The sequence below is a fragment of the Oreochromis niloticus genome, linkage group LG18 (assembly GCF_001858045.2).
Source record: "Oreochromis niloticus isolate F11D_XX linkage group LG18, O_niloticus_UMD_NMBU, whole genome shotgun sequence".
NCBI lineage: Eukaryota > Metazoa > Chordata > Actinopteri > Cichliformes > Cichlidae > Oreochromis > Oreochromis niloticus.
The window spans coordinates 16,311,472-16,326,095 of NC_031982.2; the positions used below are offsets into that span (position 1 = coordinate 16,311,472).

Consider the following 14,624-nt stretch of genomic DNA (forward strand, 5'->3'; position numbering starts at 1 on the left):
GATAAAATCTACATGGTGTGTGGTTTTTTCTTAACAGAATCAGTTGTTGTCATAGTAAAGACAAGAGTAATATTTGCTCAAAACTAAATGTGCATCCACATCTGCTCACAAATATAATGTGCTAGCATGCTGATGTTTGATATGAGTAACAGTAGGCCTGTAAGGCTGCATGACTGGCCTACAACATTACAAATCCACTGCACCACATTGCAATTTTAGGTAAATATTCCTTTAAGCTTAGAATTACGCAACACAGACTACTAGCTAATTTGCATTATGAGCTAATCTAGCTACTATAAGAAGTGTGGCTTTGGTGCTTTAAATCAGAAAAGTTTAATTTCTCTTGTAATACTTTCAATTTTAGGTTTGGCTTGGTTTATGCTGTGAGAGATAACAAGAGGTACCTGTTATTGATTCAGACATGCTCCTGAAGACTTGGTTAAAGCTCTTGAAAGGATATATAAAAAATACAGACAGTATAAAACATGGGCATAGCTCCCGGGTCGGGAAAAATGAAGACTTTTGTGAGCTCAGTCACTCATTTTGGATAATACTGAATAAAAGATTAAGTTTCATTTTAAATTGTGGTCATTCTTAGTTTCAAAATGGAGGATTAACAGTGATATGAAACTGCAAAGTCATTAGCTAACGACTTGCAAATGACAAGTCATGACTCCAGGAGAGAGATGGTTTCACAGTCAGACCCGCCCTTTCCTCATCACATCTGGGGGTTTTTTGCAACCAAAATGGCAATGTTGCTCAAAATGGGACTTAAGAAACCAATGGGTGGCATCATGGTAGCTACATCCACCTTTTATCCTGCCTGTGACCAGAACCCAAAGTGTGACCTTTCCCTAAATCGAAACAAATGGTTTTGTTGTCAGAACCTAACCAAAATGTGTGGCCTTCTTGGTATTTACCATTTTAGTCTTGATCTGCATGTTTGATTTGGCAAGGATTTTATGATGGGCATCTATCCTGATGCAACCCTCTCCATTTATCTGGACTTGGAACCGGCTATATACACCCCACAGCCTCGTGTGGGTGGGTTATGTTATTTTTCACCAAAAAATTCAAACCTAAGATGGTAAATAATGTAGTACTTTACACATTTGCCCAACAGGTCAAAGATTTCCTAGTCCGATCGTGAGAGAAGTCACAAATTTCTTTGGGGTTTCATCAAGATGAAGTGTTATTGTTATTAATTCTTAGTAAAATCTGAATATCTGTGGCTTTTTATTGAAATCCATCCACATTTTTTTTTTTTAGATATTTCACCAAAATAGTAGCAGTGAGGTAGTAGGAATCACCCACTGGAGAAATGCAACAGCTGTTGAGAAATTTCAAGTTGAACCAAAGTGGTAAGCCAACCTAGTGACCAGCAGACCAACTTTACCATCTTAAGTTCTGCAGTCTTAGCAAAGGATGCGTTACAAGGTAGAACACATATCAGATGTAGACACAGGCTGGTGAAAATGAAATCAAGCTGAGGAAACTGTTATTGATAAAATACTGTCTAATACCACAAGCCTTTTCATTTGGTTGTGGTTTGTTTCCTCAAACTGGAATTTCCATCATTATTTACAAATTGATTTGCATGGATTCTAAGAGATATGAGTATAATGTGAATGTAGATTTATATAATATAAGATGTAACATTTGATCAAAATTAAATATGATACTTTAACACCAACTATAAAGACCTGGCCTTGTCCATGTGATTTCCCTGCATGGTTTTTCTTTTTTTAGGTCAACAACTAGTTTGTTTACAGTCTCTCGGCAGTCTCTATTAATAAAGCAAGATGCCTCCAATACTGTGATTTCAGTAGTAGTGCTGTTATTAGTAAACGTACCGCTATGAGTTGTCCTATGTGAAAGAAAATTTCTGAACACTGCTTTCAAAGTCCTTTTCCTTTCAAGTCTGTGAGAAGCTGCAGAAGCAGATTTAGACTGTGATTATGTTTAAGGGTTTCCTGGTTTCATGTACTGAGATGACTTAACTGAATTTAAAGTGTGAGAATGTGCCCATTTTGTACAGCTACACTTCACAGCTTGAAGTTACCGTCATCAGTCACCAGAGAAATATAGTTAAATTCAAGTACGTGAGGAGAGATCGAAATGTGCTTTCAGTTTTAAACTGGGAAAAAAATGGTTTCACTTTTGGGGAAACCATATGACACTTTTTTTTCTTCTGTAAATGTGTTTCTTTGTATGCAGTCGTGTGACAAACGTATGCCCTCTTTCGGTTCTAATGTTTTCAGGACATAAAAAGTCATCTGGTCATTGCCTAGTTCTTAAAAAAAATACAACCTCAGATGAACAACAGCGGATGACATATTACAGCGTGTCTTTATTTAACACAAACTAAGCCAGAAAGCAGATACAGTGTGGGAAAAACTAAGTACGCCCCCTGATTCAGTAGCTTCAAGAATCACCTTTGGAAGCAATAACCTGAAGTAGGTGTTTTCTGTATGAGTTTCTTCGTCTCTCACATTGTTGTGGAGAAATTTTGGCCCACTCTTCTTTACAGTCTTGCTTCAGTTCGTTGAGGTTTGCGGGCATTTGTTTACGCGCTCTAAAAGCCTCGCTTCATCATTTCATTTGAGTTGAGGTTTGGACTTTGACTGGGCTTATTACAACACCGTGAATCTGTACTTTCTTTTCTTCTCAGGATATTTGCTTTGTTGCCTGGTCCAGTTTCATCCAAGCCTTAGCTGTTGGAAATATAGCCTCACGTTTGACTGCAGAATACTTTGGTAGACAGAGGAGTTCACTGAGGACTCAGTGGCTACAGGTGCCTGTGGCTACAATTTAAACCCAAATCATCACCCCTCCACTGCCGTGCTTCATAGCTGGTATGAACTGTTTCTGCTGATATGCTGAGTTTGCAACTTTGCCATGCTGTTCTAAACTGTGCTGCCATGTTCTTTTTAGAAAAAGGAGGCGTTCTCTTGGCATCCCGTCTAAACAGGCAACGCTTCTTCAGTCTTTCTGTGATTTTGCTTTAACGAACTTTAACATTTAACATGCTAACCGAGGCCTGTAGACTCTGAGTTTTTTGCAGTTTCTCTGAGCACTGCACGGTCTGGGCTTGAGTGAATTTGCCAGGGTGTCCACTGTGGGGAAGACTGGCAACTGTCTTTAATGTTTTCTCTCTCCTTGGAATGGTGAATTTAAAATTGTTTGAAAATGGCCTCATAAGTCTTTCAAGATTGATGGGAAGCAACAGCTGTTTTCCTAAAATCATTGCTGATGTCTTTAATTCATGTCACTGAGTTAGCACACACCAGCTGATGATGAGTTAATTTAATCAGTTTGATAGTGTATTTGATTTGCAGCACCTGGTATCTACTTACTCCGTTAACTCAGTGTTTATTTTTTCACAAAGTACCTCTGAATTTTGGCTTTGGTTAGGTTAAATAAATTAAGACACTGTGTGTGTCTTAATTCATTTATTATTTGTTTATCATTTGTTCATCTGACCTGATTTTTTTTTTTTTTGAAACATCAGAAGTGAAAGACGATATACTATAGTACAGGATGACTACTAACTACTAAAGACACATATCACATTTTAAAATTAATATTCAGAATTTCAAAGAAATAACAGTATTAGTTCTATAGTAAAAGTTAAAAATGAATAATTTCTGATGTGAGTCACTGTCTGGTTTTATGAAAAGCACTGAGCAAGGAGGTTTTTTCCAGTTGCCTTGTTTAGTTTTTGAAACTAAATGTGATGAGCAAGCAGTGAATAAGAACTGAAGGACATTGCTTGCCCACATGGTACTAATGACTTTTTAGTCACAAGGTGCCACGGATCATACCATGCTTCATCATGTTTATAAATCTAAACGGTACCATAATTTACAAAGTGAATGTTTTGGTAAATATGAGCGAAAGCGAACTACAAACTGATCAGGAAAGTGTTTACTGAAGTCAAACATCGAGTGACCAGTGGGGTCTCTTTCTTATAAACTCCCAAAGAATTTGACTTCATCTTAGCAATCAGATACATAGCGACCTGTTGGCCAATATAAAGAATACAGCTTTAAAGCCCAACTGAATTGGCTTCAGTTTTCCAACCCAGATGCACATCTTTTATATACAGTCTGTAATTGTACACAAAAATGTATAATGCCTAAAAGAAAGAAATTACAGTTAATTCAGTAATCATGTGCAAACACACACACACACACGATAAACTATTAAAATCTGATTTAATAATTTTTGACTTGATGATAAAATGGCAGTATCCAGCTGTATGACTGAGGACTCTGGGTTGTACAGAAAAATATTACATACTATAGTAATTTTCCCCCTGCAAAAAAAGAGAGACAAAAAACCCCACACAAACATGCAAAGACAAAAGGCACATTCATCCAAGCACTAACTGCATATTTGCTCTGCAGATACAAACAACACGGCTGTTTACTTTCATTGAAAAAGCCCCTTTTAAAGATGTTCTCCTCTTAATTTGACTCTACAAATGTTTGTTAATGGTTTAATACAAACTTGAAAACTTCTGCACGGTGACACCTTGGAAATATTTTTGAAAATGATTCAGGTACAGTTACTGAGAAAGACCAATAAAAGCCTTCCATGTACGACTAAAAAAAATTCAAATATATTTCTCACTGATTGGAAAAGTAAGACACAGACAAACAAAACCACAAACACTTCCTGCTAACATAGAAGCAAAATCATGTATTGAAGAAAGGCGAAAAACTGAAATGACTGGAAAACAACATGTGTAAAAAAAACCCCCCCACAAGTGACAAATATGCTACAGCATTGTACTGGAAGAGCCAGCCAGTCTCTAAGATAGTTTCTTCAGCAACAAGTGGACGTGTTGAGCAACAATTTGAGTATTTAGGGAATCTGCACAATAGTCAGATAAGGAGCCTGCCAAAATTTTCAGCAAAGCAAAAGACACGTTTTACACAAAGGTCGAGCCTGGAGTTGAAAGATGGAACTGAGGAGCAACAGAGAAACACTGACATGTCATGGTTTACCAACACACACACACACACACACACACGCACACACATGCACACACACATATAAACCATATGTGTTTCATCTAGGAGGCGGTGAACTTCCTGAGTGTGATGACGATGAGAGCGAGCAGGACAGATGCTCCCAGGAAGACTGCTATAACTATGGCTGTGATGGCCCCTGGCCCCATGGCCCCTGCACACACACACACACACACACATATATTTATTATACATATATATATATCTACACACACAATTAGGAAAGAAAACTAATTTGGTGGTTGTGTGCATGCTTGATCAGTCATAAAAGGGACAACTTTACCTTCCTCTTCATTGAAAACTTCTGTGGCATCATCATAGTCGATGGTGGAGGGAGGGTCTGTTAAGTAGGGGGGTTTGGTGGTGGTGTCACTGGGTGGCTCATCTCCAGACACGGTGTCTTGGTTGTCCCTAGTTGCTGGGGCAGTGTCTGAAACAGTGTCTGCAGAAAAAGGACAACAAGGATAGCTTTTACTTTAAAAAAAAAAGAAAAGACATGGCTGATGTGCTGCATCAGCTATGTTTGCATGTTTTCTTACTGAAGTCTTTTCACTGACGAGGCGCCAAGTTTGCTAACGGGCCTGCTTGTCTTTGTGTTAGGTGGGATGCAGAACTGCATGCATGGGGCTTTCTGTAAGGACTCCAACAGCGTCTCGCTTGTCTCACTGGGTTAACAGCTCAGGTCTGGGTATAAAGATCTCTTTGTAGAAGATGAACATTTTATCCGTTTGAGGTCCAGGTAGAGTCTCTCAACATGTTTCTTTTTCCCCAAAAGGGTTCAGCCACTCTTAAACAGAACAAACAAACAAACATCCTGTAGGAGAGGAAGCGATTTGCCGACTCTGCTCTCAACTTCAGTCGTCTGTTCTCCTTCCATCCCAAATCTTCTTTGTCTGGCAGTCCTCTGCTCTGAGCATGTAGTCACCCTGAGACTTTTCACACTGCTGCAGTAGCCAGAAAAACCTGATGTCTCTCTGGACTTAATTTTTTGTGTTTCCTAACTAATTTTTAGAGTTTAGGAAATGCTCACTTGCAGAGTTTAAACCACTTTTAACGGCTCGGTAACAGCTCTGGCAATCGAACAGCTGTACAGCTGTTTTTTAGAAATCAGAGTGGGAAAAACTGATCGTCATCTCTCCTTAAAAAATAAGCTCGATGTAGACAAGCCCACCCATTCAGACCCTCACAGATTCAATTATTCTGTCCTCAACTCTGCGCATACCAAAAAACCGTAATGCAAACATATTTACACTCAGCTATTTGACCCTACGTATTTACTTTGTGGCCTTTGATGCCCTCAGGAAGCTCCTTCATCCTTATTTCAGGCTCAAATACACCTTATTTAGTTGCTAACAGAGGGGAAAACACGACAAAATTACTGAAACTAGTGCACATTATATCATGTCTTGTTAGCGGTGGTATCTCTGAAACTCTGATACACAGCCTGATGTCAGTATTGACTCAGAGTTGTGTGTAGCTGGCTGAAGGTTTGGAGGCCCGGGCCTGTGGCCAGCTCAGGCATCAATGAGGCCTTCAGCCGAGGGCACAAAAGGCAGCTTGTGCGGTCACGCAGGGCAGCAGGCTGCAACCAGTAACAACCGGACAGGCTCTAGCCAGCCAGTGGCTTGGCACTGGATGTCAAACAAACTTGTTTATTAAATATTCTCTATGTGTGAAAGGCTGCACCTTCTGGACAGAATGATTTAATCAGAAGGTAAAAAAAATAATAACATGTTTTCCGTTGGGTTTGTTTCCATGAGGAGGGGTTTAAATCTAGTCAGCGAGCCTCTAGAGAAAAAAAATATTATCTACTGTCTGTGCCCCAGCATGTTTGGACTCACAGTTCTTTCACATGACCCCTACAACAGTTTTCTTATAAATGGATTATAATCTCTATTAACGTGGTGATTGTTAATTGTGATAATTAGTCAAGTTTGGATTTATATTATTAGAGTTTCGGAGATTTTAACCATTCATGCACAATATTTAGCTGTTAAACTGCAATACATAAGTGCAAAATTAGTTCATGCTTAATGGAATAATTCATTATAAAGCATTTATGATTTTTAAGGAATACCTACAGAGTATCACAGAGCTGCATTATCAACCGTCATCACTGCTGTGCTGCAATGGCACATCATGTTATCTAATGCACATTTTTCATGTTAAAAGGATGTGTAATGCTTTTAGCACAGCTAAAATTTGTTTTGTTGATTAAAGAAACAATATGTTTGGGTGGCTGAAGTGTGTGGATCCTTAGTGTGTTTCAATTATAGTCTCAAAACGTCCCTCAAAAATCTTTCTTCTGAAACTCGTAAGGGAAACCACCAAAGATCCCATACCACAGTTTGTACTACTCCCGTTAAAAAACCAGCACAGTCCATTTTGATATATATAATGAAGTGCCTGTACAACAGTTCTGACGTTCGACATCTTATTTGTTGTTGTGCTTTTTGTTAGAGCAAGTTCGTACTGTTTTCTGAAAGTAGCAGTACACACCAGTGCATTGAAGAGTTTTCATTTCTAAAAATAAAAATATGAGTTTTAGAAAGAAGTTATTTTCATTTTAAGCCCACAGAGCATTCAGAGCAACAAACATCAACAGCAGCCTTGGGTTGTGTTAACATGTGTGCTATATATAAAATGACAGTTTTGTCTGTCTGATTTAACCATGTGAAGCGTGAACCAGGAAAACATTGCAAGAATTTCTTTGTTTAATTGGAGTGTTTTCTGAACTTTCTGAAAATCAAAAAAATAAACATGAAATTGCATATATGAGTTTTAATTTGTAGCATATTTGCTGCGTCTGTCATTTACGTGCGGTTTACTGCTCACAGTCGTATTGCTCACTGCGTGCATATCGCGTACATCACGTTTTTCAGGGTGGAAAAAAATCATTGCTTGTTTCTCTCGATTTAAAGATACACTCGAACTGCAGACGTCAGCCTTTCTTCTCATACAGCACAGACTCACGACTCTTTTGGCAGGCTGTGGGCAGGGCTGATTTCAGACACTAAAAAGCACAGAGGCCCATTTGTTGGGGCCCCTGGCCTCCTTGCTTAGGATTTCACACAAGTAAGACAGGTGACAAACCGCGCAGACGAATGCATGTGAAAAGCAACCTGGCAGAGCATCGAAAACCACAAGTAATGCAGTCCAGACATGACACCGGTGGTGTTGTGTGCCCTCTCTTTGCCATCTTAAAATACCACAGTAGGTGGACACATTTTCCACAGTAAAATATTTGAAAAATAATTGGTGTGTGTTTTGGATTTTGCTATGAAAGAAGGACAGCCTGAAGAGACTTTCTTTTCCATTTTCACATTACACAACTACACCACTGACAAGGACACGATTCCTAATACTGAGTGTATGTGAGTAATTATCACACTATTTTTGCTTAAACTTCTTATTTGACATTTCTCCGTTTGTTTCCCATGCTGAGTCAACCAATGAAGCTGCCTGTCACGCTCATCTTGGATGATGTTGTGGTCAAGACTTGTGACAACAATTGACGACACTGCTGTATGACAATGCAGCTGTGCCACTGCAAATTTATATATGAAGTCAGCAGAGGTGCAACCTGTAGCCATGAAGACTTGGCCTTATTAGCACTTCTCCTGGCAGGAGTTTTGTGTGCCCTGTGATCCAACAACGCATTCATTCGTCAGTGTTGGCAGGCATAGAAGACATGCTTTCACCTTGCAACTGCACGCTCCAAAGTTAGAAAAGCCCACAAAATGCAGAAAGCTGTAGGCAAGTCATAACTCCCGCAGACTTGTCTTTCACAATATATGTAGGTGTTGTGTAATCGGTGACAGGTCACACATTTTTCTTTGCCTCTTTCCCATACAGGACAGGGAGAACCTTGTTGCCCCATTGCCCTCTTGACTGCTACTCTGACCTCTAGGCCTGAGAGCCGGTCTACAGTCTCCCGAGGTTTTCTCGAGTGGATCTGAGATATGTTCCAAAGAAATACTGGCAGAGGTAAGAGAAAGTGAAAGAAAGAGCAGTGATGTGGCAGTCTGTCAAGGGCTATTTTAGATTGTCAATCTGAAATAGCCCTTATTCAGAGAACCAACAGTTTTTGTGTGAAATGTTCTTCTTACCATCTCTAAATTCTCTTCACACCCATAAAATGCACTCCAGAGCCACCAAAATCCAAACCAGCACTATGCTGAATCACTTCAGCTTAGCTCGAGTGAGAGGGCGGCGGGTTTGAGTTTCATACGAACATCAGGCAAAGCAACTGAGTCATCCTGTTCGTCAAAGAGCAGCTTTCACAGCTCTCTCAGTTCTCACAACTGCATCATTTACATCAAGCCGCCGACACACACATCAGGCCCTCAGTGTGCCTTTGTGGGAAAAATGACATGAATATAACAAGTTTTTTTGTTTGAGAGCTGTGAGAAACGCAGGCAACAATGTCTAAAAACCCTAAAAATGTACTCATATATAAGAAAAGCTCAGCTATAATAAAAGAAAATACTTTCTTCCTTATGGAGATTATGAAATTGTCTCAGTGTCTGTAAAGAAATCACCTCAACCTACTTAAAAAAATTGAAAAAATTAATTTGACCACATTTGAAATGTGACAGACTGATGCTTCCTTTACGGTTTTGCATGTTTCATTCTGAAACATTTCCACCTCCATTAACTCCTGCGCAACCAGTTGAACTTTATTATGTATTAGACAAATGTATTCCACAAATATATATCTATATATATATAGATATATATTAATATTAATCAGAACTAGAGGTTTTACCTGCATGGACAAAGGCTACCAGGAGGCTGAAGAGTACCAGCAGGGCAACTCTGCAGATGCTGCTGCTGCTGTGAACCATGGCGGCTGCAAGCGACAAGCGTCTCCAAAAACTCCTCAAGCAGAGTCTCTTAACGAATAGCTGAGTCTGTGAGGGGAGCAGGAGAAGAGTACGGGGGAGCGCAGAAGGGAGAAAGGTGAGGGGAAAGTGAGCAGGAGAGAGAGTGAGAGAGGGATGGTGGGTGGAACTAGGTGTGCACAGGACTTTCTGGACAGTGTGGACCTTGTGAGCACATCATCACGGGGGCCCACCCACTCCACAACTTCTCCGGTCACATAGTTGGGGTGAGAGGTAAACATTCGGGGCTGGTCACATCATGCAGGCCTCTGCTGGACATTTAATTCTTAAAAGAAATATCTGACTGCAAACTAGAAGATGTCAGTGATAAACTACGTATTGAGAAAATCTAAAGACAGTCTTCTTTGTTGATACTGCTTCAAATATGTGAACAGTATTTTAAAGGGGTGCTTCAGCAAACTGGCACTTTCAAAAAGTTGGGGGACTCTTCATAAAATACCAGCTTCTACATGTACGCTCAGGCTGATGGCCCAGTGATATCTTTCTTGCGTTCCTGTTAAGTCACCTGCTGCAGGAATTGCTGGTTTCCTGAGCAGTCAGTCTTAGGCGACCTAACAGTCAAGTCATTTTTTATTTCTGTCGGTTTACTTGTGGTCTGCTCTATCGTTTACAAAAACCAGTTTTCATGTGTATTAGGGATCATTGTCGTGTTGGAAGACCCAACACCCATCTAGCTGTTGGTTTGAGGTGAAGGTGAAGAATATGGAGGTAGTCCTCTTTTATTATTTCATGCACTTTGTGCAATATAGCAATACAACTGGCAGCGAAACAACCCCAGAGCACCACCACCATGCTGGACAGCTGGTAAAGTGTTCTTAGGTTTGAAAGCCTCACCTTTACCCCTGCAAACACACCTCTGGTCATTGTAGCCAAATAGCTCAATTTTTGTCTCTTCTGACAAACTTTTCTCCAGAAGGCATTTGGCTTGTCTGTGTGGGGCAGCTATAAATTTCAGTCAAGCTTGCAGAGTACTGTAAAATTTGCTTCACTGTGGACAGAGTACTGGTATTCAAGCAATTTCCAGTTCGTGGTAGGCTGTAGACGTGGTGTTTCCTGGTTTGTTCCTGAACATCCTAACCAATTTCCTCTTATCTGAGGGTGACAGTTTGACATCCAAGTAACTTGCTTGCTTACATACCACTGCTTGAATTGATGATCTTAGAATCTGCAGTTGTTTAGAAATGGTTTCAAGTGACCTTCCCAACTTGTGTAAATCTACAATTCTACTTCTTAGATCTTTATTGAATTTGTTGGACCTTCCCATTATTCTGAGTATTGGTTAATCCAATTAGTGCAGTCAAACAAATTCTTTTTATTCCGGCAAAGAGAAACTACCAATTGTAGTCAATCAAGAGACGTGAATACGCCTTGGCCTTGTCAAGTTAAAAGATTTTGTAGAATCATCAGCACCACTTCTTAAAAAATTTAGGAGAGTGTATATATTTAAGCCAACTCCACCATTGCCTGGTCCCAAGTCCAGGATGAGAAAAGAGAAAGGTTGTGCGTGTGGCTAGCAACCCCATCCTCTAAAAAAAAAAGCCATGCTGCAGAAACTGCAACAACAAGTACATCCCAACAACTGCCTGGACGGGAAGACTCCGGCACGCCCATGACAGCCTTTGGGAAGCAAGCTCGCCGACAAGTCTTCTTACGACCAAGGCCAAGACCAGGATAGGGACCTGGAACATCAGAACCCTGTATGAAAGTGGCAAGTCAGCGCAGGTGGCCAATGAGATGAGAAGATACAGCATCGAGGTTCTCGGACTATGTGAGACCCAATGGAATGGAAGTGGCCAGACCAGACTGTCTTCAGTTGAAACCATAATCTACTCCGGGCACGAAGACGCGGACCACGATCACACCCAAGGAGTCGCGCTACAGTTGGCGCCAGAGGCTATGAGGGCGCTGATAGCATGGGAACCCGTCTCACCAAGACTTATGATAGCCAGGTTCAACTCCAAGGGCAGGAGGATTACCATCATCCAATGTATGAACACTGTAACGCAGCGCAAGCAGAGAATATATGTAAGCCTGTATATATACTTTGACTCTGTGAGGATTAGAGAAAATACAAAACTTGCCCATCCAATTCCTGTTTTGTAAAGTCACTAAAGATGTATGTTGTCCAATCATTCCACCCTGGAAAAAGAACAGTTCAAAGAAATCAATAAAAGGCCAAAATTATGTTGACATGCATGGCCATAATGAGCACATATAAATTTCTGACCACGGCTCATGGGTGTAGCCAACAAGCTCGCAACTTAGCATGAGGACATTTCAGTTCCTATTTACCCTTTTGAAGATTGATTTGATTTTGTCACTGACAACAGCACAACAAGCCTAATCACTGCACATCTCTGTGGTTTTAGGGGCTTTTTCACAACACAGATCAGGTTCTGGTCTGGATTCAAACCTGACAGGTGCTTCCTCTGGGAACTACAAAATCACATTATCATAGAAAGCACAAACTATGATGACATCGTCAGCAGGTGTATCTCACTTGTGGGAGAAAAAACAATGAAAAATATTTCTGAATAATCATATATTCAGTTTGTCTTTCATGCAGTCTTTGATGACTGTGAAATTTCTGACTCATCTAATACTGTTGAATTAAATATTAGATGCTAAGTGCTTAAATTAGTAAGGGGTTCCATTGGTAATACCAAGGGAACTATTTTCACATTTTCAGAACAGAACCAGTTTAACAACCCAAACTGTACTTTCTCACCAGCATGCTGCTGAGTATATTCTGCCTCAGTGTCATTTGAGAACCAGCCTACATTTCCACAGGTTCGACCACAGATTATCATCTAGTACTCATGGCTGACATTGGGATGTATCTACCAATCATTGGCCAATCAGTTTCTTTCCCATCATCCGTGCTCTCAGTAATTCTGACTTCAGGTTCTCTAATTTTGTGGTGAAAGTATGCAGATCTGGTTCTAGACTGGGTATCAGGGCCATGTAGGTGTAGCAAAGGTCACAGCATGGGAAGTCTGGAGCTCAGCATTTGCATTACCTAAATAAGCTCTTGTCACTGGAGTGTTTAGCCTATGTCGCTTGTAAACTGGATTTTAGGCCCATTAACAAAAGAGTTCCCCTTAAACGTTGCAGGTGCTCGTGGGGAAGCTGGAGCTGACTGCAAGTATTCCAGTATTTCCTGTCTGCAAGCAAGCAGTAATTACAGATGTTAACTCAAAAGAACAAACTATATTTGCCCATACAGAATCACAAATAAATATATCTCCATGCGAACAGAAAAACTCTCTAGGGCTGTCAGTGGTGTCTTGAACGAGGTTTTGGTAGCAGATCCTTTGGGGCTTGTGGGATATCATGTATGTTGTGAGCTTGTTCCAGAGCACCTAAGTGGAGTCTGGGGAGTTTAAAGACAGTTCAACACCTTGGGCTGTTTGTCATGTCTCTTGTGCAGTTTTTGTGTTGCGTTGGGTCTGTCTTAGTCTGTGGTAATATGTAGCTGAGAGAGTCACAGCCAAAGTAACTTCTGCAAAACATTTCATTGGAACAAGATGATTGTTATTCATTTCAGCCATAGTTTTAGTGTTGTGGCTGATCGCTGTAAGTCAGTGGTGTTTTGATAAGTCATTCTTGGGAAGCTCATCATTCCTATTTTTACCTTACGGATACTCGTCACATGTCGCTTCTCCAGAGCACGTGCTAAAAATGTTTTGTTGTTTATGGGAGAATTTTTTAATTTCCCCATTGTGGATTTAAAAATATGACTTGACCATGTAACTAACACTAGCGCCAGCACTGTGGGAAGATGAGGTTTTACTTCCTCAATATCAGTAAGCTCTTTTTGATACTGTACTTTCAAGGCTTAATTGTTAGTTTCAATTTTAAAAAAACAAACTGCTTATGTGGGAAAAAATTAAAAGAAATTGTAACAATAAAGGAGTAAAAATCTGCTTTACTGCACGCAGAATAGATTAAATGGACTCTATTAGCTAAACCTTGCTGGTACTGGGTTGAACTCCCGTCTGCTTTCAGAACTGCCTTAAATCTTCAATTAGACAGATTAGTAGATTCAACAAGGTGCTGGAAACATTCCTCACATGACAGCATCACACAGTTGCTGCAGATTTGAGAGCTTAATATCCATGATGTGAATCTCCTCTTCCATTACATCCCAAACGTACTCTGTTGGAGTGAGATCTGGTGACCGTGGAGGCTATTTGAGGACAGTGGACTCACCATAATCAAGAAACCAGCTTGAGATGATTTGAGCTTTGTGACACAGTGCCTGCTGGAATCAGAGAATGAGTATTCCTTGGCCATAAAGAGATGGACATGATCAGTTACTTGCTACTAGTTGCTTTTGGAACGGAACCTGGTGCGGTCTTCTGCTACTGAAAACATCCAACCTGTACCCCATCTCCTTCAAGGTTATTTTGTGCATGCCCTTCTGCGTGCCTTGGTTGTTTGACTGAAGTGATGCTTTCTCCTTTGTCCTTTTCAGATCATTCCGTTAATCCTAGAGATGGATGTACGGAAAAATCCCAGTAGATCAGTAGTTTCTGAAATACTTAGACCAGCCCGTCTCACATCAACAATCATGTCATGTTTAAAGTCGTGCAAGTCACGCTAATTCCCCATTATCTTGACCTTGTCCATGTGGTAAATGTGATTGTATTCATGAACAGTTGAACAACTGTACCAAACACTG

At 40.3% G+C, this 14,624-nt stretch overlaps 1 protein-coding gene across 3 annotated transcripts; it reads right to left on the minus strand.

The window, feature by feature from the left end:
- Positions 1-4,200: 4,200 nt before the first annotated feature.
- Positions 4,201-10,068, minus strand: snorc (secondary ossification center associated regulator of chondrocyte maturation). Of its 3 annotated transcripts, none has more exons than XR_270039.4 (3): positions 9,146-9,312; positions 5,320-5,478; positions 4,201-5,190 (listed from the first exon to the last, which is right to left on the minus strand). XR_270039.4 is itself a non-coding variant. In XM_003438135.5 (3 exons), exons 1-3 carry the CDS (start codon positions 9,881-9,883, stop codon positions 5,081-5,083), a joined length of 348 nt encoding a protein of 115 aa, XP_003438183.1. In that variant the 5' UTR covers positions 9,884-10,068; the 3' UTR covers positions 4,201-5,080. The 3 variants fall into 3 exon arrangements, 1 of the variants encoding a protein (XP_003438183.1); XR_003214960.1 differs by lacking the exon at positions 9,146-9,312 and adding an exon at positions 5,576-5,702; XM_003438135.5 differs by lacking the exon at positions 9,146-9,312 and adding an exon at positions 9,805-10,068.
- Between the last annotated feature and the right edge of the window lie 4,556 nt (positions 10,069-14,624).